The sequence below is a fragment of the Ochotona princeps genome, chromosome 8 (assembly GCF_030435755.1).
Source record: "Ochotona princeps isolate mOchPri1 chromosome 8, mOchPri1.hap1, whole genome shotgun sequence".
Taxonomy (NCBI): Eukaryota; Metazoa; Chordata; class Mammalia; order Lagomorpha; family Ochotonidae; genus Ochotona; species Ochotona princeps.
In genome coordinates, this window is record NC_080839.1 from 63,699,121 (window position 1) to 63,720,369 (window position 21,249).

At 53.9% G+C, this 21,249-nt stretch overlaps 2 protein-coding genes and 2 non-coding genes across 6 annotated transcripts; 1 reads left to right on the forward strand and 3 right to left on the reverse strand.

Moving 5' to 3' along the window:
- Nucleotides 1–1,629: 1,629 nt before the first annotated feature.
- OST4 (oligosaccharyltransferase complex subunit 4, non-catalytic) lies at nt 1,630–2,226 on the forward strand. The gene is made up of 2 exons (XM_004582664.3): nt 1,630–1,771; nt 1,983–2,226. Exon 1 carries the CDS (start codon nt 1,634–1,636, stop codon nt 1,745–1,747), a length of 114 nt encoding a protein of 37 aa, XP_004582721.1. The 5' UTR covers nt 1,630–1,633; the 3' UTR covers nt 1,748–1,771; nt 1,983–2,226.
- Nucleotides 2,079–17,127, reverse strand: AGBL5 (AGBL carboxypeptidase 5). 3 transcript variants are annotated; one of them, XR_009245999.1, is made up of 16 exons: nt 16,971–17,127; nt 15,806–16,069; nt 15,442–15,613; nt 14,978–15,141; nt 14,314–14,491; nt 13,926–14,104; nt 13,090–13,546; nt 12,515–12,684; nt 12,131–12,266; nt 11,324–11,526; nt 10,659–10,870; nt 4,902–5,057; nt 3,796–3,905; nt 3,454–3,500; nt 2,945–3,072; nt 2,440–2,578 (listed from the first exon to the last, which is right to left on the reverse strand). XR_009245999.1 is itself a non-coding variant. In XM_058668151.1 (15 exons), exons 2-15 carry the CDS (start codon nt 16,021–16,023, stop codon nt 2,410–2,412), a joined length of 2,652 nt encoding a protein of 883 aa, XP_058524134.1. In that variant the 5' UTR covers nt 16,024–16,069; nt 16,971–17,127; the 3' UTR covers nt 2,079–2,409. The 3 variants fall into 3 exon arrangements, 2 of the variants coding, with proteins under 2 accessions (XP_058524134.1, XP_012781673.2); XM_058668151.1 differs by lacking the exon at nt 3,454–3,500 and having other exon boundaries at nt 2,079–2,578; XM_012926219.3 differs by lacking the exon at nt 2,440–2,578 and having other exon boundaries at nt 2,944–3,072.
- A 342-nt stretch (nt 17,128–17,469) lies between these two features.
- TRNAA-AGC (transfer RNA alanine (anticodon AGC)) lies at nt 17,470–17,542 on the reverse strand. Its single transcript has one exon. It is a non-coding gene; the product is annotated as a tRNA-Ala (tRNA).
- A 305-nt stretch (nt 17,543–17,847) lies between these two features.
- TRNAY-GUA (transfer RNA tyrosine (anticodon GUA)) lies at nt 17,848–17,936 on the reverse strand. The gene is given in 2 exon segments: nt 17,848–17,883; nt 17,900–17,936. It is a non-coding gene; the product is annotated as a tRNA-Tyr (tRNA).
- Nucleotides 17,937–21,249: the final 3,313 nt, after the last annotated feature.

Below are 21,249 nucleotides of genomic sequence, written 5' to 3' on the forward strand. Positions count from 1 at the left end.
AGGACCAGCCAAGAGGCAGAGTTTATTTTAAGAAAGGAGGCCTGGTTCTGAGTCATCAGAAAAGTGGGGGTCTGGTGGGACATGGGTGTGCTCTACATTAGCAGGGAGTGCGAGACATGCCCTGTAACCCTCCCAAGCCCCAGGCCCCTCTCTCCACAGCAGCTCCCCAAGGGCCACAGAAGGTGGTGCGTGTCTCGGGTTCCAAGGGATTCCAAATGCTAAGTTCCTCGAAAACAGTGGGTAGGAGTTGGGAGGTGAGGCGGGGGTTGGCCAGGGAACTACAGACCACCAAAGGCATAGATTGAGTTTAGGACCTAATGGATTGAAGCAAGGAAGATAGGCGAGGTGGACAGACTGCAGAGGATCCCAGGGCAGGAAAGCCTACTTGGGCAGGTACAACCCAGACAGCAAGGGGGTCCCAGGTCCCTGCTGCTCTAGCCCCACAGCAGCTCCTGTGGAGTTTTCTTTGGCTCAGAGAAACCTTGGCCTGCCTTGAGTCCTAGTGCCCCTCCATCGCGGAGCAACTGGCTTGCATTACCCCTGACAGCCCCGCAGCAGCAGCCCAGCCCCTCCTCCCACCCCGCCCCAGCCTGGCTCCGTGCCGTTCCCTTTTATGGTGAAGCTAGGGAGAGCCAGCAGCGAGGCGGGGGAAGGTCTTCGCTGGGCAGAGGGCTGCTGGGCGCGCTGGTAGAGACCCCCCAACCACTCCCGCAGTCACCCTCTGCTTCCGGCCCCGAGCCTGTGACCCTAGGGTTCAGCCCGGCTCATCTTCCCTTTGCCCCTCCTTTACATCCGGGGGTGATTTCCCATTTGGCCCAGGTCCTATGGTGAAGGTTTAGATTCCCGGAGGGTCCGCCCAATTTCCGAGGCCCACCACCAGGGGTGCGGTGGAAGGGAGGTAGCAGGGGCAGGGTCCTTCCACTTGATTGGCTGTGGGTCCAAAAGTCTGAATGCGGCCTTGTCGGAAGGACACCCTGTCCCCATTCTGAGCCCCTCCCACTCCCATCCCCGTGAGGACAACCAGGGCAGTACCCAAAGGAAGCACCTGGCTGGGCCGGGCTGAGCTGGGGCGGGAAGCAAGGGTGGATAGCATCACAGGGGCCTTAGCAGGAAGGGCGGGGGTGGGTCCAAAGCCTGCGGGACAGGCCATCTCCCGCCTGCCCCGAAGAAACCACACACTCGTCCAAGCCCACTTCAGGCCGGCCGCCACCATAGCGGGTTCGCTTAGCGTGGCCGAGACAGCTGCAGCCAGCTGTGTGGCTCGCGGTCGGAGGTGCGCCCCCCCGCCCCCTGCGGCACGCCCCGCCCCCTGCGGCACGCCCCGCCCCTGCGGCACGCCCCGCCCCTGCGGCACGCCCCGCCCCCGCACTGGGGCCGGCGAGACTGCGGGGCTAGAGAGGCCGGCCCGATAGCGACGCACAGCCGGAAGTGGCTGGTTTAGGACGCGGCTGGCACGACGACATTCCTGTCCAGGACGCGTACCTGCGTGCGGAGCGGAGGCGGTGTTGTGTTGGAGCCGAGCGTGTCAGGTGAGAGGCGGGCGGCGGGGCAGGCGGGCAGGCGGGGCCGAGCCGGGCCGACCCTGCGGCGGCGGGGTCGTGAAGGTCCGAGGCTCAGCCTGTCGCCCCGCAGGATGATCACGGACGTGCAGCTCGCCATCTTCGCCAACATGCTGGGCGTGTCGCTCTTCCTGCTGGTCGTGCTTTATCATTACGTGGCCGTCAACAATCCCAAGAAGCAGGAGTGAGAGTGGCGCTTTCTCCGCCCGCAGGTAATTAAGGTCCAGCCCGGGAGAGCGGGGCCCCTTTCCGCGGAGTGGGGTGCCAGCCCTGCCCCCCGCGCTCCCAGCCTCGGGTCTTGGGGGCAAGGGTTTGGGAGGTGACCCGTCCTCTCCCCCCTGAGGCCACGGGCTGGCCTGAAGGACTCCGCAGAGAGGAGTGGTGGCATCGTCCTTACCTCAAGTCTCTCCCCCTCTTTTCTAGGGCTCCAGGACATAGTCTGAGGCAAGATGGAGGGTGAGGGGCCTTCACACTTCATCCCTTCCGCCCATCACGACATGCAAAGCAACTACACCTGGATTTTTCCAAACAACTTTATTTCCTCAAAGTCTTCCTTAACCCTATGGAACAGGAAGCTGCCACTTGAATAGGGCCCAGTATTAGGGGCTGCCTTTTTTTTCCCTGCTTCTTCCCCAGTGTCCCTCCAATATAAAAATATAGTTCTGTATTTTTGTGGTCCCAAAATCTTGTGCCGTGGAGGGAGGGAGAGGGTGACAGGTCCCTAGCTGTCCTGTCTGCAGTGCCTTGGGTATCCCAAGGAGTGGAACCAGAAGCTGAGGAAGGGACTAGCATATTTCCCACCGTGTTCCCTCATCGGGGCTGTGCCCTGCCTATGGAAGTAAAGGCATCATCAGACCCGGGGAGAAACAGTGAGTGGAGGGGATTTAGGAGCAAAACAAACCTCAGGTTGGCCCAGGGGACCCCCGCTGTGGCAAGTCCTGGATGGGGAGTCAGAGAGGCTACAAGAAATAGCAAAGGCAGGGGCAGAGCGGGGCCGGGGGGGCCTGGCTTGAGGCAGCCTGCAACAGAGAAGAGAGAGTGATCAGGTGTGTGGAAATTGCCCCTCTTCTGGTCCATTAGCATTGTTGAGGGCCTGGGGACTGAGAGAGGCTGGGTGATGTGGGGTAAGGATGTGCAGACTGATGGTTGCATGGTGGGCTGCTGCTAGGCCCAGCCAGCCCCTAGGCCGGAGGTCCTAACTAGAAGTCGTTTTGTCCCTTAAGAGTTATAGTTGAGGCTGTGGTGGGGGAAAAAACTTGGGGACTGGGTTCTTCCTGAAAGTGCATTTAGTCTTCAGGGATGAAAGGGAGCAGGGAAAGAAGACAGTTATCCCCCAGAAATGGGAATGTGGGGTGGAGGAAATGAGGGCTGGGCCTGGTGCTCACCCTGGTGTAGCAGAGCGGGGTTCCGGCTCACTGCTCTCCCTGGTCCGGGGTGCAGGAGATGGGGGGCCTGAGGAGCCTCTCATCCCTCTGCGAGGCGGCGGGGAGCCCCGGCCCAGCCTGGGCCTAGCCTGTGTGGACAGGGGGAGGCTGAGAGGTTGGACTCTGCCCCATGCTTGTCTGCGCTGAGGTTGCTTCTAGAGTTTCCGTGGGGTAGGCGTTAACTAGGACCTCTGTGTTGACTGGTTGAGAGGGGAAGACAGGATAACAGCCAGACAACTTCTGGATGCAGCCTTGACTGCATTCATTGTCTTTCATAATTAGGTGTGGCCGAAGGAGCTGGCCTTTATTTAACTTCCAAGGACTGGCTGAATAAAGCAGTACTATGTGGAAAGGGGCAAGAGCCATCTAGCCTCAAGTGGTGCCATCCAGTCAGCTGCTGCCTGTACTAACTGGAGCTGACCTAGCATGGGCTCTGAACTGTTCCTAGGAGCAGCAACCAGATGTGTTACCTGGGGAATCCGGGCCCCCTCCTGGCGGAAACTCTCCTCGGACAGGTCTGGGCAGAAAGAGAGGAGAAGCTAAGGGCAGGGGCAGGGAAAGACAGCTAGCGGCCTGAGGCCCTGGTGTGTGTCTGGCAGGGACATGGGTTGGAAGCAAGCAAGACAGCTGGCTGGTGGGGATGGGTGGGATGTCAGGCAGACAGGCACGTGGGCACAGAGCAGCTTTGGTAGGGAAAGGGGTGGAGGCTGTGAAGCAGTGCAGAGCAACGTCCCTCCCACTCCCCAGAGGGCCAGCGCCTTGCTGGGGGCCACAGAGCTATGAGGCTGCAGCTGGGGAAGGCTCCAAGTTACCTGCAGTCGTGTCCTGATGCAAGGGATCCGAGCTCCAGCCCCTAGCAGACCTTTCCCAATCACCATGACAGCCTCTGGCTTGTCCCCCGAGGATAAGAAGGAACTGTTTCCTAGAGAAGACAGGAAATTGATGATCAGAGTAGGGGCCATGGAAAAGAGCAGAGAACTTCCTTTGGATCAGGACTGCTCCCCCTTGGCACTGTCAAGAGTTGGGGTTGCATAACTCAGCTGAGGGGAGTGTCTGTAGTAAGATGTTCAGGTCCATAGACTAACCATTCTGATGCTTACTCCCCTGAGCCCTCACCATTTACTAAACAGAAGTATCCCAGACATTGCTAGGTTCCCCTGGGAGATAAAAATGCCCTTGGCTGAGACTCCAGTCAAGTCCCCAAGGGTAGAAGAGCAACTTGGACAAGAGTTAGAATCCATTCCAGCCTAACTAGTGTAAAAGACCTTCGAGCCTGCTCCGATCACATGGATAAACATTTAAGGATAGAGTCAGCTCCTCCCAGCCCTGGTTCAGGAGAGTGAGCAGGTTAGAAGTAACTACGAATGAGGAATCATAGAAGTCATTCCCATCCAGTTCTTCATACAACTCAAAAGGAGAAGCAGACTGCCTGGGCTTTGTGTGAGTGTTAACGGTTAGCAGTGATGACAGGTCAAAGGCCTGTCGCTTTCTCATTCTCCAAGTCTCAGGTTGCCCAGCTCCTGGAGTCAGGGAACTTGAGAAAATAACACTTGGCAGGTGGAAAAAGCTCTCAAGTTTCTCAACTGTCAGAATGAGGATTAAAGAAGACAGTGCATCAAGCAGCAGTGTCTAGAATATGGCAAAAAAGTCAATGTTAACTTTTTTTCTTATTTTACAAAGTCTAAATACCAGCTTTTCTATCCAAAGGCACTGGTGTTGGGGAGGGGGTTGAGAAGCCAGGAAGAGAGCCAGCGTCCCTGGTCTAAAGGAATATTTCATCAGGTCAGGAAGAAGCTCTATGGGACGTGGTAGCATTGCTTACAGCATTTGCTGGAGCCAGGTCAGGAATCTGGCCTAAACCCTGGCTGGTGGAGAAGGGAGTTGGCTAACCCACATTTCAGGGGCAGTGGGTACAGACCTGATATGCTGAGTGAACTGGGAAGGAGGCAGGAGCCCAGGTTGCGTGAAGAGCCTGGGCCGGAACTAACAGGAGTTGGGGATGGGGCCAGGCTACTTGCAGTGGGGCGATGGCTCAGTGGCTGCTGCCGCCGCCTTCTGTCTTGGTTTCTGGGCTCTGAGTTGAAGAGAGAAAAGGCGAGTAAGTGTGGTCAAACACCTGTTTTCATTAGTATCTTGGGTCTTACTGCTCCTTTTCCAGCCCCTTAACTGTCAGTGTTCCCCATCTTTCTGTCCTTGGTCCTCTCATGCCTCTTAGAACCCCCACATTTCTCTCTTGCCCTTTGCTGCTGAAATTCAGCTCTAACTGTCCATGGCCCGTTTCTACCAGGGAAACTGGTCAGGCCAAACTGGTCTTTTCCTGCTTTCCTTTCATTTCTTCATCTTAAAGAGTAACCTACCTTCTAGGACCCTGGTTTCATCTGTCTGGTCCAGTTCCCTTACATCATGTTTAATCAGTTGGCCATTCTACCTCTGCATTTGCCTGAGTCCTTAAATCTCTTGCCACTGACAGTGTCCAGGTTAAAGGTTTGTAACTCATTCAGATTTGGTGGGGGGGGGGGGGCAAATTCCCTAATGGTCTGCCTAGTTTGAATCTCTCTGCTTTTACCACCCACTCTTTTCTCAGATCCAGAATTACTCTGGAACACAGGCCTGCTGAGTAGTCACTGGTGTGCCCACTGTGGCACCAATCTGCACAGCCTCAGCAGGATGCTGATGTTTCACACCTGCTACAGCCTCAGGGCTACCAGCTTTGTGATTCTTGTATCCTGTTCTACCAAAGTCTTGAGTATCCTTCATGTTCCATCCCATGTCTCCTCTGTGAGGTCTTTTTGACTACTGGAAGTAGAGTTACATTATTCTGTCATTACTTTGTCTTGTTCACCTAAGTTAAGGGCATATGGTTATATCCTTTGGGGCAGCCCTCTCTGGCCCACCCCTTGGGGAGCCATACTACAAGTTCTAAAACATGGGGTTCCAGTGGGAATGGCAGATGGTAAATGGTTGGAGCAAGGAGGCTGGTAAGTTTGGCAGGTCCTCCATCACTGAGAGATGGCAGGTACCAAGGCTCTGAAGCTGTTAACTTTCACAGAAACAATTTCAGTGGTGATACCAGCATGCCAGCTGGCCCCTACAAAAGCAACGTGTTAGTCACAAGAGCTCTAGAAAGTTGGCAATGGTAATATCTTTTCCAGATACACTGGATTATCACAGGCAGCATCAGGGATACTTCGGAAAGGTGCCAAGCTAAGAAAGGAGAGGTCTTAAGCAGAAACCACTCTACCTGTAGGGGTTGCACTGAGACACTGCACACCAATTAAGAGTCCAGGACAGGAGTCAAGAGAAACAAGCAGAGTGCAAGGGGCTCATGAGTTAATACAGGATGCCAGCAGGACAAGTGGAGAGACTCCATCATAATCAAGTAACCTGAAACATTTGCTGTCACCACTGATTCAGATACACCCTGGGCCACATGTTGGCATCATGTCCAGGTAACTGTGCAGCAGATAGAATACTGAACTGGATAGAGGAGATCCCCAGTTTGTAGATGATCTGAGAAATAATGTGCACACCATATACACATCCCAAGGAAGAAGGATGTTAAAGCCTTTGAGACATATGTTGTGTTCTAGTGAGAAACTTAGTGACATTCAAGAGAGTATAGAGCAAAACAGGCAAATGATGTAAAAAAGGTCCAAACAAAATGTAGCAGTGGGGGATTGTGGGAAAGAAGCCAAGAGACATCCCAGGAATCCTGCTCTAATGAGAATTGCAGGAGAGGAGACAGTCTGATTTGGGTGTGCTCTGATCTGTTGAGTAGGGCAGAGAGATGGCATTACAGTCACTATCTATAAGACTAACCGAAGTCAGCCTGCCTAGGAGTTGTGTACACAAAGCCCAGCATCCCTTGTTCTGTTAGTGTTTTTTACTCTGGGCTCTGGAATTATCCATGCCCACTCAGTCCCCAGAAGACAAGAGTGACAGGAGAAGCTGCGGGTCTCTTAGTACTGAGCTGTAAGAGCAGGGGAAAGCAGAGGACCAGGGGCATATGTGTGAGCAGCTGTGTTCAGAGGCTGCAGCAATAAGCTGCATTTGGAGGGTGGCAGGACAGTCTTAGGGAAAGGCCCAGACCTCCCCTTGCATGAGATGGACGAGGCCTCAGTTTGAGGGAGCAGTTAAGTGTAGCTACGTCCTGCATCATGCCCCAAAACTTCGGAAGTGCCCCTCCAGGCAGCACACCTGAGCTCACTGAATTCCCGTGGTGATCACAGACAATAAATGCTCTTGGCTTGATTTGGCTCTACTTCTTGCCCTTTACCTACCCAACAACTACTTGATTATTTGGTGCCACAGCGCTAGATGCTGAGGGAAGTAAGCAAGTTTGTCAGGGACACTTCCTGCACTTGCTTGCAGTGGGAAAAATTCAAGTGGCAGTGATGGAGGCCCCTTGCCTTAAGTCCCACAGGCTCCCTCTAGAGGCAGCCGTTTTTCCCACATGCCATCGACTGCTCTACCAAAAGTTGCCCAATACCTGGGCCACGGCACTGCAGAAACTAGCAGAGTTCTAGTAATCTCTGGATACATGACAGAGCTGGGGTGGCGGCAGGGATGAGAAAGGTGATAGCTAAAGGTTCTTTTATCTGTAACCATCTTGTTTTTCATGCCAGGATTCTGCTAGACAGGCAGAAAGGGATAGGTTCCAGTTATTGGGTGGAACTTTAGCTGTAATCCAAGGCCAGGAGAGCAGGTGAGGCACTTGCCTGAACCAAGAGTGTGTGTGCCCCTGGGCCCTGCCCTGCTTTACTGATATATAACTGGAAGATAGAGAAGGTAGTTTAACCATCCCCAGCAGGCCCTTGTGGCTGTTTGGTTTTGCACAGTATCCTGCAGGCTTCTGGCTCCATTGCATTATTCCCCAGTGACATCTTGCTCTTACAACAAGAGCAGCTGCTAATTATACTATTTGCGCCCTGAGCCAGGTGGGTAGGAACTTGAGTATAGGTTTGGAAAGATGGTAGTTTGAGCATGTTTTTGCAGCTGGGAAGAACTAGGTAGAAAAGATGCTGGCACTCAGATCAGGAGGTACCAGGCATCAAAATTGTCACCCCTCCAAGCTCCCTGCAGGTAGAACCTGTCAGAGTAGTTCCCTGAGCTATGTACTCCTGGCTAGGCTGCCTGCATCTTTTCTGAAACTCCTTGGCTGAGCCCAATGCCTTATTCTAGGCAATGAAGGATAAGTAAATGTATAGTGACATAATTTTTCATCCATTAGTGGGAAATTTCACCTAAACAAATTCACAGGAAGAAAAGCCTCATCAACCACAATCTCAATTTAGGGATCTGGAAAGTATAGATCAGTTTCACAGGTAAGATTTTTGAGTGCCTCCTAGCTTGGAAAATGGAGTGTACCTAGATGTGTGAGGTTGGAGAACTGGATGCGTGGACCAGAAGATGCCACAAAGCAACAGCAAAGGACAGATCACACCGGGCAAGGCTGGCTGAAGAAGTCCAAAAGGCACAGTCCACACTGGGGTCTCTGTCCCAACGCAGGGCCAGTCTCTTGTGGACTCCTGTCTGGAATTTTAAGTGATGAAACAGCACAAATCCTAGCACGAGCGAGTGTCCAGGGGAACACTGGAGTCCAGATGCTGTTCTGTATTTCTGTTCTGCCTGTAGGGAACGTGCATGTAGACAGCCATGACTTCTGTGAGGGTCTAAGCAGGTAACTCCATTTTTCTTGTAGCAGCATCTTCCTGTCACCATAATTTCTCCTTCAGCCTGCAGCCTGGAAGCCCTGTTGGTCCCTCTTCCACCATCACTGCATCCTGCCACTTCTGTTTCTAGTACTTGGATTGACCTTTCCTTAGCAGACCCTGGTGGAAGCTGTCATGAGCTCAGGAGTCAGTTCCTGCCAGGCCCTCATCTCCCTTGCCCAGTGCTGTTATGTTTGGCTCACAGGCAGCCCCTGGATTCATATTTTTAGCAAACATACAGTTACCAAAATTCTCAGGAAACACCTGATCCTTTCTTCTACTTCTCACATTTCTCCTGCTGGTTTCCCTGAAGGATTTGACCCTTGGTATGCCAGCTGGTTAGATATGTTTTGGTCCTCTTGGTGCAGTGGCTCTGTTCCTTTCCTGGCTGTCATTTCTGGAATGTTTTGGTCAAACTATACATTCTTTAAAACCACTCCTCACTCAAACATTTCTGGTTCATTCCTCTTGTGGTTATCTGCCACAGTGATCCTGCACATCTTCGCTAGCTATTCATACTGTGTATATTTTGTAACGTATTTCTTGTCCTGTGTCCCCTAATGCATTCTGAGTCAGCCATCACTGACTACATGTATGTTCTATTAGTTGTCAGAGGAAGTAACAGAAACAATATGTGTTTCTTCAAGGACATGATCCAGCATTCTGTACTGGGGGTTTTCAGAGAGGACGACACTAAATACTGATTCACAACTGCCACACCCTCCAGAGACAGCCTAGAAAAGGTTCTTTCCTATTTCTCCTAGTACCCAGACAAGAATGTATGATGCTAATGAAAGAATTCCCCGGAACTGTGAGGTAAGAGCAGAGAGGCTGACCAAAAAGAAAAGACAGAAAAGCTCTGTCCAGATTTAAGATGAGAAACTAGGTCTACTAGAATATAAATACACATTCTGAGTAACTCTCACTTAACACTGTGCCATCTTGGACAAGCCACTCTTGAACAACCTTAGTCTCTACCAGAAATCAGTGGGAACACTAATGTGCATTAGCATGGCTTTAGCATGCTTTCACACACAGCACACAGATGGGTGCTTTCCTGAGAGGACAGTTTCAGTGAGGCCTGGAACGCCAACAGGATGCTCAGATTGATGTGCTTGGTGGTGAAAGCTAGCAGAGAACACTCAGCTCTCCTCAGCCTGTGACCCCAGTGCAGCAAGTCTGACCTGTGTGATAGAGGAGCCCTGCTGAGTGGCAGGGAAGTGCTACTTGCAGGAGTGTGACCTTAAGACCAGAATTCTGGCTCTAGCTCACCAGCCATCATCACCTAGGTGCCATGCACAGGACTGGCTAGTGGCTTGTGTACTTCCAGAAGGAGCACCACAACCTCACTTACTCCCAACTCCTTTCTCTTCTTTTTGCCCAAAGGTTCATCTATTCCTGGTATACACGGGTTTTTGAGGCAGGATCGGGGGTCCTCATGGACAGGGCTGCAAGTGTGTCCGTGGCCAGCAAGGGCCAGCCTGTGCAAGCCCAGAATGTAAGCTGTCTGCGGTGCTGTTTGCCTTGGGCACAGTTGGGATCCCTCTGACACATCTTTCTGAATGGGCTCTTAAGCCAGGAAGTGTCCACTCACAGAGGACATGCACAGGATGTACATCCTATTACGCTACAGGGCTTTGGTATGGGATCTGAGGATGTTCTCCGACTGTCCCCAAGCAAACTGACACTGCACATGAATTGGGACACTCATGTCTGTGTGCAGCACTGCATTGGCTGGCATTTCCTCTGAAGCTTGCCTGGCTCCCGCACTCACGCCTGTGGTCATACACAGCACAGCCCACCATGCAGCAGGGAACACCAAGGTCGCAGGAGATTCTGCTACAAACTAGTTTTATTGAATCACCCTCAGAGCCAGGCCAAGGATGTATCTTCAAGTTCTCACTTCCCCCAGCAATGTCCCAAACAACCAAACACCTGCTGCAGGGGCTCCCAGACTGGCTTACCTCTGACAGGGCCCAGCACCCGGTTGACCTTTTGGGTGCTAGAGCCCAGGACTGGCAGCCCGGCAGGCCGAGTGCCATGAAAAGGAAAGCTGGGGGAGTTCTTCATCTGTGGAGAGTTTTGTTGGCTGGTGCTGCTACCACCAGCACTTGTGCTGGTGCTAAAACTTCGCGTCCGGCTCAAGGTGTTTTCAGAGCAGGAAACAGGCAATCCACTGTGAAGAAGCAGATACGAGTTAGTCCTGGGTCCGGGAGGTTGGTGGCAAGATTCTCACAGGGCTCATGCCCAGGGAAGCTTCCTCTTTGGGGTTCAAGAAGGTAACAGAGGACTATCCCAACGGGGATGGGAGAGGTTCAGGTCCATGGATGGGGGTCTCAGGATGTCCCTGAGCAGCTCTATCCCCCAAAAAAAGGCCCTAGTGCCAGCCCTCAGACTCCAGTTAGTCATTCACAACCACTGGGAAGAGAGCTATGCCAATCCCCCAGTCTGATTCTCAGCTACGCCAATACATATCACTTTGGGTGTAAGGAACAGGATCCCATTCTCAACACATGAACTGAAAATGCTCACCATGTGCTACTTTCAGGAGGGAAGCAATAAAAGGCTTAGAACTTCTGAGCCCTGCCCATTTCCCTCCTCCTCCTGCCTTCCACCCTGCTGGTCTTACTTGTTACTTTTGGTTGGAGTTCTAGAGACCCTCTTCTTGCTGGCACCCACATTCACAGTGCTGCTCAAGCCACGGCTGTTACGCACGTGTTTCAGCATCCAGGCCCGGAGGTTGGTGAGGCTGCTGTGTTCTGACAACACGATCCGGGGCCATGGGTTACACTCTGCCATGTCCAGAGCTGCAATGGCCATAGCTCGTCCCACCTGTGGGGGAGTCCAGTTTGGCTCAGCGTCCTGGCCCTCCAGGCTGGGTTGCTGTGTTAAGGGTGAAGGGAGTAAGGGGAGGCTGGAGCAGGATGTACTACTGTAGAAGGGAGGGAGAGGCCAGGCCTACAGTGTGCTCAGTGCTACCCTAACTTGTGTCTGGTCTTTTAGCTCAAGTAGATTGGGAGCCAGACTCTAAACTGTCCAGGCTGGGCGTCGTCCATTAGGAACAGGGACATGTGTGCTTTATGGCTGGCACCAGGAAAGGGTTTTTCCAGCCAGAGAAGCCTGTGGTTCTTGTTCTCCTGTCTTCTACAAAACTGGAGCCTTGAGGATTGTTCCATGGGGGTTCTTGTCAGCCAAAGTATGAACAAACCCAAAGAGTGAGGAAGACTGGCCCAGAGGCACAGACCCTGACTCCATCGCGCAGGAATACCTTGCAATGTGGGGCCAGTCTCACTCCCATCAACTAAGGAGAGCAGCACAATGCTGAGAATGGCCACAGTGAGCGGCTCTTCAGATGGCCGAAAGAGTCAGGCAGCAGGAGCAAGGCCTTTCCAGAGTGTGAGGGCTCCTTCTCCCATCTTAGCCCCCAGAGTCCTACCTGTTCAAATAGTTCCACGGTGTATCTGGAGGGGAAGGCTGGTGGGGGAGGAGGGCTGGCGCGCCCGTTGTCATGGCAGGCGGCAGGGATGCTGTTGACTGAGCGTCCAGTGTTGTAGTTGCATTCAAGTGTGTAGCTAAGACACAGAGACTTCTGTCAGTGTTTGCCTGAACACACTACAGGACACACCCATGGGGGACAGTTTACATGGTCTAAAGGGAACTGCTTGTGAGAAAACGAACACAAACAAAGTGTGGCCCTATAACAGATACCCAGAAAGTCCCCCAAAAAAAGGTCAAGTACCAGACTACAGACAGTAATGCCAACTGTGAGGCTCCCTTCTGAGAAAGCCTGGTGGGCCCTGTCCCCCAGTATCCACCCAACCTGTGGATTATCCCTGAGGCTTTGTAGATTGCCACGCGGCCGCTTCCCTCTTTAGACTGGCCATCCCGACGGTCTCGGGCATACATGTTCTTCTCTGAGAAATTGCAGCCCTGGAAGTCGAAATGGGCTGAGTTCAAAGAGATGAGCTTTGGATATAGCATGTTTTCCACCTGTTTGGGGAGAAAAAAGGCAACTCAGAAGGCGAGACAGCAAAAAAAGCAAGACGCAAGGAAGAGGTGACTCAAAACAAAGCACAAGCCCCAGCAGTAACCAGCATTTCTTGAATTCGCATCTTTTGATATAAATTCCAGGTGTTAGGAAGCAACAATTCTATCTCCTTTTAGCTCTTAGCTAACCCCCAATGCAACATTTTGCCCCTCCCAAGTTCTCAAACACTAATCAAGACATGATACTGGCAACTTGACCTGCACTCATGGGGAAGCACTTCACGGCTGCAACACAAGCCCCCAAAGGCCATCTTGTGTGGACCCTTTAATGCTCATTCACAAGTGGTCTGCCTGGGCTTCAGCATGTGCCTGCCTCCTAAACTCACACAACGCCACTGGGATGCATACCTGGGTGTTCTCGTCACTAAAGCTGTTTCCGTACATGAAGCAGCCCCTTTTGGAAGCGTGTCCGTGCAGATCCACGTAGTAAGCAACACCACTCTCTTTTGGGGGGATAGTGTTTGGGGCTGGCTCCTTGAGCTCAGCAGACTGCTGGGGCACAGCCCACCCACTGTCAGGCTTCTGTTCTGTTGGCTCCGCCTGTGTCCACATTTCGGGATTGTCCCTGTCCGACGATGGCCCCAGGTGAGCTTCCGTCTGCAAACTATGGGCTTTCTCAAGGTCGGAAAGAGGAGCCTCAGGAGGGGGCTCGGGGCTGGGCGGGGGCTCAGCTGGAGTCTGGGCGTTCAGACGGGAGTGCACGTGGTGGTAGAGCAGCACGGCTTTAGCCCCATAGATGGCCGGATGCAGGATGGCATCAGGCTTCAGGTACTGGCGGTTCAGGTTCACTCCACGTGAATCCGTGCTATGGAAAAGCGAGGACTGAAGCGGGTCTCAGGCCCGGGACAGCGCATAGACAACTGAGCAGGTGACCCTGGAAGGCCAGCTTGTTGACTCGGGGAGATAAAGCATTAAGGCCACAAGCACTCTCCTAGCTCACTGTCACACCCGCCATGGTTCCCTCGGGATGGCTCACTCTACCCAGAGCAACCCACATGCTTCTACTCCTCCCAGAAGTGCCATTAGATGCGACCTTGGCCCTTCTTGGGGCATTAGCAGATCATGTGGACTTGCCCCTGTTGGGTGCAAGAGGTACAGGAATGCTGGGAGCTGACAGTCCTTTGTGGAGGTACAGTGCACAAGGGAAATGGGAATAATCCCACCAGGTGTGGGAAGCCACTTACCGGTAGTGGCCTCTGACCACACCATCAGGGTTCAACATAGGAATCAGCTTAAAAACAAAGAGGCGACGCAGGGTTTGGGCTCGGGGATCATCAGGTCGAAGGATGAAGTCCAAAAAGCCATTGAAGACAAAGCTAGATGGAGTCTCCCCAGGATGGACCCTACTGCTTAAGAAGAAGATCTGAGGTGGAAAGGAGAGCACAGTCAGTTTGTTGACAGAATCACTGTTTTGGGGAGGAGGACAGGAGGTGGCTGAGGTAGGAGCACTCACCCTTACCCTAGGTTGTAGGCCGAGGCTGGGTCTGGGACGCCTAGGGGTAACAGCTTTAAGCTCCCATCAGCACCAGGAGTCGAAGGCCAAAGGGTGCCCTGAACGCTCCTCCCACTCACCTTTTTGCCTGTGAAACGGAATGGCCGGGGGGTGCTGGTGTCAGGAAACAGCTGCTCCAGACGCGGCTCTCGATCTTCTCGAAGCCCATGGCAGGACGTGATTGTGAGCAGATCCACACGAAGTCCATCCAGGGAATAGCAAAGGAGCTCCCGGTGGTAATAGATGGTATCCAAGGGACTGCAGGGATAAGAAGATTCAGCTGGGAAAAGTCCCTGGAGGCCTGGCAAGAGACCGGCCTTGTCATTCGCCCAGGATGTATACAGTCTGGTCCTTGGTCCTTCACCTGTGGGGACTTACAGCCCCTCACTGTGTTCCCTGGGGCCAGAGTGCAGAGCCCGGCATAGGTGGCTTAACTGCTTCCCCCAGTATGTGGCTCTCAGGGATACACTGCCTTGTTGAACACAGGGTTGCCCTCTGTGGGCCTGGATGAAAAAGGTGGGCTGGACAGCAGCAACGCTGGCTAAGTGGGATGAGGGATGGCAAGAGACCTCAACTGGCAGCTTAAAGAGTGTAGGTGGCAGCATGCTGAGACCAAGCTCACACAGCAACCTCTTTTTCAAAGTTCCACATTTTAGAGGAAAATTGATTAAGTCTGGGTTCAGAACTCTAGGGGCAAGTTCCAGAAGCAGCAGGGGCGCTGTCTGATCCAGTAGGAACTGGCACCTGCTATGGGTGAGGTGGTTCTCCGGAAAGCGTTGGTCTAGCTGGTTCAGCAAGTCCTGGCAGTCACTGTAGGAGAAGGGGTAGCAGAAGGCGAAGAAGGTGGTGGCCCCGCGGCCCTCCACGAAACGGTGCACAAAGGACAACACAAACTGCGTCTCTGTCATCTGAGGAGCAGAGGAGGAAGAGCAAGGCGCAACATGCTGACAGCGTCAGAACCCAGCTCCCACTGCAGCCACCGGGACCTGGCCTCACGCCCTCCTTCCGTCGGCAGCACCGACTCCCCTCCCTGCCCCAGCCAGCTCCCGTGAGGTCTCTCTCCCTGGAACGCCAGCTAGTGCAGCGGGGGTCAGGGAGGGGAGCTGACCCCAGAACCTGGTGTCTGGCCTGCTGTGCGCTATGGCCAGGTCAAGGTCCTCCCTATCTGGCAGCACCCAGATGCCCTCTCTTCCTCCTGGAGAACTTACCTCAAAGGTAGGCCGGTCCCGGATGCGCTCCCAGCGTGGCCGGGTGGGCAGTGTACGCACGAAGGGGGCCATGCCCTGGGAGTAGAGCTTGCTTTGCTTGTTCATGTTCATGATATTGATCTTGATGAGCTTCCCAGGGGCTCCTCCCCGGACACTGAAGTAGAACCATGACCTGAGGAGCCAGGTGGGGAATCCTGATCACTACATGTGGGGACTGCAGCCAGGCTACTGGGAGCGTGGGAGCAAGCCACACCGGGAAAAGGCTCTTTTCAGGAGATGTTGCAACAGGAAGGGTAGTTAAAGGGGTGTCAGACCCCGGGGTACAGACATGCCCTCGATCCCTTTCTCCCCCACACCCTCATACCTGTTCCCGTTCTCAAATTCCGTCTCAGCACAGTCTGGCCGGGTCCACACATTGAACTCGTAGTCGGGGAGAGCAGCCATGCCACCGATGGAGGCCGCTGCCACCCCACCTGCTAGCCCTTCCCCATCACTAGCCACAGGGTCCACCTTCTCCACATGGGCTAGGTTCCCTGAGTCAAAGCGGGAGCTGAAGAGCAGGCCCCCACAGCGCAGCTCCATGGCGGGGCCGGGGAAGCATCCTCCTGCCCCACTCTGGCCCTGAGAGCTAGGGAAGAACCAGGGGGAGGAGAGAATAAAAACTCGTTTTTGGGGGGTGTCTCCATGGAGCTGGGAGCTGTTCTCTGAGACTACCCCCATCTCTCCTAGAGGACAGAAGTGGCCCTCCAGCAAATGACCCCAGGGAGCTCAGAGTAAGTACTACAGTTCTGTTGTTCCCAAACCAAACACCCACTGACTCAGACAAGTTGGGAAACAGGACTCCACACGGTCCGGCAAGTCCAAAGGCCAGATCTGCCAGCCAGGGCCATTCAGAGACAGCTTTAGAATCTGGCCACTCTCGCGGGGTTTCCAACTTCACCTGGTGACACCCTCTCTGCTCACCCCTCTGTCCTCACAAGTACTGACCAAACTGCTGTCACTCCCCCCAGGCCCTGCAAGCGCTGCTCCCCTTTGCCTTTGTTCCTACTCTGTTTCTATCACGGAACAAAACCAGAAAAGCGCAGCCCCTGCCAGGCCAGAGCCAACGGGGCAGGTGCCACCTGCTCTCAACTCTGGGCAGCGCTTGGGAGTTGGGCCCATCCCCTCCTACCCCTGCACAAGCTACAATTAAGGCGAGTAGAAACGGTCCTCAGGACCCCCGGAGTGGGGGGGTGGGGTAAACTGGGCTGCTTGGAGTCCTGCCTGGTTCTCAACCTTCACCGGAGGAGGGACCCTCACATCTCCCGGGCAGGCTCGGCGCCGGGTGGGTCTGGGGGTGCGGGAGCGGCCGAGACAGATTCATCCCTCCCAGCCTCGAGAGGCGGGGGCGCAGGCAGGGCGCGGGGCAGAGGGAAGCCGGGCGGCTGGGAGGGCCGGGCTGGAGGGGCGGGCCTGACGTTGCCCCGGGGGCTCGGGTTGAGGGGGCAGCGAGGGGGAGCGGGGTCCGCAGCCCACGCAGAGCCCCTCACCTCTCTCCGGGCCGCTGACTCCCGCTCCCTCTCCCGCTAGCGAGGCCGCACCTCGGGTCCCGGCACCCGGGCCCTCCACCCAGGACCCAAACAAAACCGAGCGCCGCGGTGCCGGGACCCCGCTCTGCCAGGAAACAAGAAATCTCTTGCCGATTGGCTGCCGCCGCGCCCAGTAAAGCTAGCTGCCATTGGCCAGCCCGCGGGGCGCCTCGCGTGGTCGTGGGCACCTGGGCCAGAACCGTTGGGGGGCAGTCTGGCGGCTGGTTCCAGCTGCGCCGTCCCGGAAGTCGGTTAACGATCCCACCTCAGGGAGCCGGAACAGACCGAGCAGCCGAGCGAGACACTGAGACCCAGCTGCGAAACGAAAGGACGGAATTCAGCGGTCCCCCTGCTTCTCATGCCGCTGCATAATAAAATGCCCAACACCTTTTGGTGCGTTTCGGCCGTTTTTGCGGATTCAGATTCACTAAGGAAATGAAAGGAAGGCGCAAAAGTGGAGTGGAGGATGCGGGCATCGATCCCGCTACCTCTCGCATGCTAAGCGAGCGCTCTACCATTTGAGCTAATCCCCCAGCTGTCTGCACTGCTCATCTTTTTACCCTATGGGTTAAGGGCCACCCACTGCCCAGTGGCGAGCGCTTGGGTGGATCTTAACCTAGCAGTTTATTTGGCGGAGTCCAGAAAGACCATGGGCAAAACCTTTTACATGGAAGCAAATGGAAATAAGACAGCCTCACAAAGCCACGTACGTTCGTCCAAACAAGCACGAGGACCGTACCCTAGCCTAACTGGGGACCCTGCATGGGACCCTCCATAGTGCAAAGCCACAGTCTCTAGTTAACCTTTCTCCTTACACAGAAAAAAATCTTACACGAAGTCCTTCGAGCCGGAATCGAACCAGCGACCTAAGGATTGCCACAAACGAACCACTACAGTCCTCCGCTCTACCAACTGAGCTATCGAAGGCCCCGCTGTTGGGAGATTCTGCCATTGCCCTTTAATACTCGTTGAGGCCACCTTACTCCTTCAGGCTTGCTAAAGCTATTGGTCAGCCCGATCCACGCCCTCTCGGGTTCCAGCAGCCCGCCGGCGCCTCACCGAGTGGAGGAAGAATGTTCTATCAGCTAACTCACGCCAGGCCAGGATCTGGCCATCCGGCCCTGAGCGAGGCTGCTGCGGGCCAGCCAGGCGGCGCGGAGGACTGCGGTGCCTGGGGCCCCTGCAACCCCGGAGGCTCACGTAGGAGAGGGGGCGGCCGTGGCAGCTCCCGCAATACTGACCCTGGTCCCCAAGGGCTCAGGCACCGGCCCGCTTTCCTTTTGGGGGGCCTAATAATGGTCTTCCACCTCTGCCTCTCCTGGGGGATCCCGGGGCAGACCCCTCGGCTGTCCCGCCTCTGCCGCATCCCGCCGGCTGGGCCTGCGAGGTCAGCCCATAAGCCTTCGCTCTTCTGAAAGCCAGGGGACTTTGAAAACGGAGGACCCAACTCCGCAGGGAGCCCCGCCGGCGGGGCGGTCCACTGGGAGGCCTGCGCCGCCTTCAGCCACCGGCGCACCACGGGTTCTGTGCTTTTCTGTCAGGCGGAGCGTGAAAATCGAGGTCTCGGCTGTCCCCTAGGGCCCAGCCGCGACGAGACACGGGGATGAACAGCCGCTAGGGCTTTCCCTCGGTGAGCCTGGCCCCGTGGCTGGCTGCAGGTGCTGCGGTCTCCGGAGTGTGAGAGCCAGAGCGCGGGGAGCTTTCTGGGCGCAGGACGGCTTAGCACTGTTTAGCTATGGGAAGCCGAACTTACTTATGGCTGATGCGTTTAATTTAGCGAGGCGAAATTCAGGTAACAATCATTTTGATGTGAACAGTTGGAATTGAGCACACTCACCGTCGTGCAAATATCACCTCCCTTTGGTTTGAAAACTTGATCACCCCCAAAATATCCCTTCAAGTAGTCACCCATCTCTCCCCCCCCCCCTTGTCAATTCCCTCTTTCCCTGAATTTCTCTGGTCTGCTGCCCGGCTCCAGGGATTTGTCTCTTGGGGAGAGTGCATAGAAAGGCAGTCTTTCGGTGACCTTGGTGACTGATTTCTTTCATTTGACACAATGCTTGGGGAACTCTTCCTGGTTGTATCCCTTCACCATCCTTCAGCCCTTTCTGTGGATGAGGGAATAGCCCGCCATTCGGCATGCACTGTTCTGTTTACCCATGGTCTGTTGGCGGTACTTGGGCTATATGTGATGCTGTGATGGGTGATGGTACCTGAGATTTTGCATGCCCCTCACTGTGTGGACTGTGTCTGTTTTACCTGAGTGTGTCTATGCAAGTGGGAAAACTGGGACACATGTTCATTATGGGGTTAACATTTCAGGAAATTGCCAGTGTTTCCTGCGTGGTCTATGTTAGTGTGCACACTTGAGGCATGAGGGCTCCAATTTCTCTATTTGCTCATGTTTAGTTTCCAGTTCTTGAAAATATATAACCAATATTTCTTTGTTCTTAAAAATATTTGTTTTTATTGGAAAAGCAGATCAGATTTACAGAGAGAAGGAGACGGAAAGATATTCTATCCAATGGTTCACTCCCCAAATGACCACAATGACTGGAGCTAAGTGAATCTGAAGGCAGGAGCCAGGAGCCTCTTCCTGGACTCCCGCACAGTGCAGGGTCCCAAGGCTTTGGGCCATCCTCTACTGCTTTTCCAGGCCATAAACAGGGAGCTGGATGGGAGGTGGATCATCTAGGACACGAACCAGTGCCCACGGGGATCCTGGTGGTTGCAAGGTGAGGATTTAGCCATTGAGCTATTGTGCTGGGCCCTATAGCCAACATTTTGACAAATTGAGCCCAACCAGTTGTTGCCATTTTCCTAGGTCAATAAAGTATAGTAAAGTCACTGCGATTTGTAGAAATACTGGCTTTTCTGTGGAACACTTACAGTCTAAATTTTCGCTATTAAATACTGCAAAAATGAATGTTCTTATGCAGAAGAATGTACAGGTGTATTACTAAGAGAAAGATAAATGATGAGCTCAACTTTGTGATGCTTTAAGACTAAACTCTGGAGACAGTAACATGAGCAGTGGCTGTGTGGGAGCCGAAGCCATGAGCACGGGCTGGCAGGGCAATGGGACGGTGTTGTAACTAATAGGCATCTACCATTACACACTTATCAAAACCTATAGGAGGCCTGACACAAACTGAGGACCTGAACATTGGACTATGAACTTGGGGTTCACGTAGCTTTACCATTTACAATAAATGCAGTAAACTGGTGCAGGATGTTGAACGCGAGGGGGCTTGTGTGTGTGGGGGGAGAGCGGCTGACTCTTTTTACTTTTGTTCAGTCCTGACGTGAACCTGAAACTGCTTTGAAAAATCAAGTCTACCAAAGTGAAAAAGAGAGCAAGTCACATCCAACAGGACTTTAAAAGGTTTCTTTTCTTTTCTTTTTTAAGATTTATTTATTTTTATTATAAAGTCAGATATCCAGAGAGGAGAGACAGAGGGGAAGATCTTCCGTCCGATGATTCACTCCACAAGTGAGCGCAATGTCTGGTGCTGTGCCGATCCGAAGCCGGGAACCTGGAACCTCTTCTGGGTCTCCCACATGGGTGCAGGGTCCCAAGGCTTTGGGCCGTCCTGGACTGCCTTCCCAGGCCACAAGCAGGGAGCTGGATGGGAAGTGGGACTGCCAGGATTAGAACCAGCGTCCATATGGGATCCTGTGGCGTTCAAGGCGAGGACTTTAGCCGCTAAGCCACACTGCTAGGTCCGGTTTATTTTATTTTCTTATTGGAAAGGCAGATATACAAAGAGAAGGAGATACAGAGAGAAAGATCTTCTGTCTTGGGTTCACTCCTCAAATGCCCACAGCAGCTGGAAATTATCTGATCTGAAGCCAGAAGCCAAGAACCCGGAGTCTGGAACCTCCTCTGGGTCTCCCACGTGGACGCAGGGTCCCAGGCTTTGGCACATCCCAGACTGCCCTCCCAGGCCACAAGCAGGAAGCTGCATGTGAAGTGGAGCAGCCGGGATACGAACCAGCAGCCACATGGGATCCTGGTGGCTGCAAGGCAAGTGCTGGGCCCCCATCTAATAGCACTTTGAAGTTAGCGTTTGTTTTTCTGTTTTGTTAAATCAGAAAGTCAGATTTACAGAGACAGAAAGATCTTCCATCTGCTGGTTCACTTCCCAAGTGGCTGCAACAGCAGGAGCTGAGCCAATCTGAAGCCAGGAGCCAGGAGTCTCCCATGTGGATGTATGGTCAAAGACCCTGGGCCATCCTT

Coding starts and splice junctions, on each gene's coding strand:
- OST4 (XM_004582664.3), top strand. CDS start 1,634: ATGATCACGGACGTGCAGCTCGCCATCTTCGCCAACATGCTGGGCGTG.
- AGBL5 (XM_058668151.1), bottom strand. CDS start 16,023: ATGGAGCTGCGCTGTGGGGGCCTGCTCTTCAGCTCCCGCTTTGACTCA. Junction 10,871..11,323: donor ACTCCAACCAAAAGTAACAA/GTAAGACCAGCA, acceptor GCTTCTTCACAG/TGGATTGCCTGTTTCCTGCT. Junction 5,058..10,658: donor GGTGCTGGGCCCTGTCAGAG/GTAAGCCAGTCT, acceptor TCTTCAACTCAG/AGCCCAGAAACCAAGACAGA.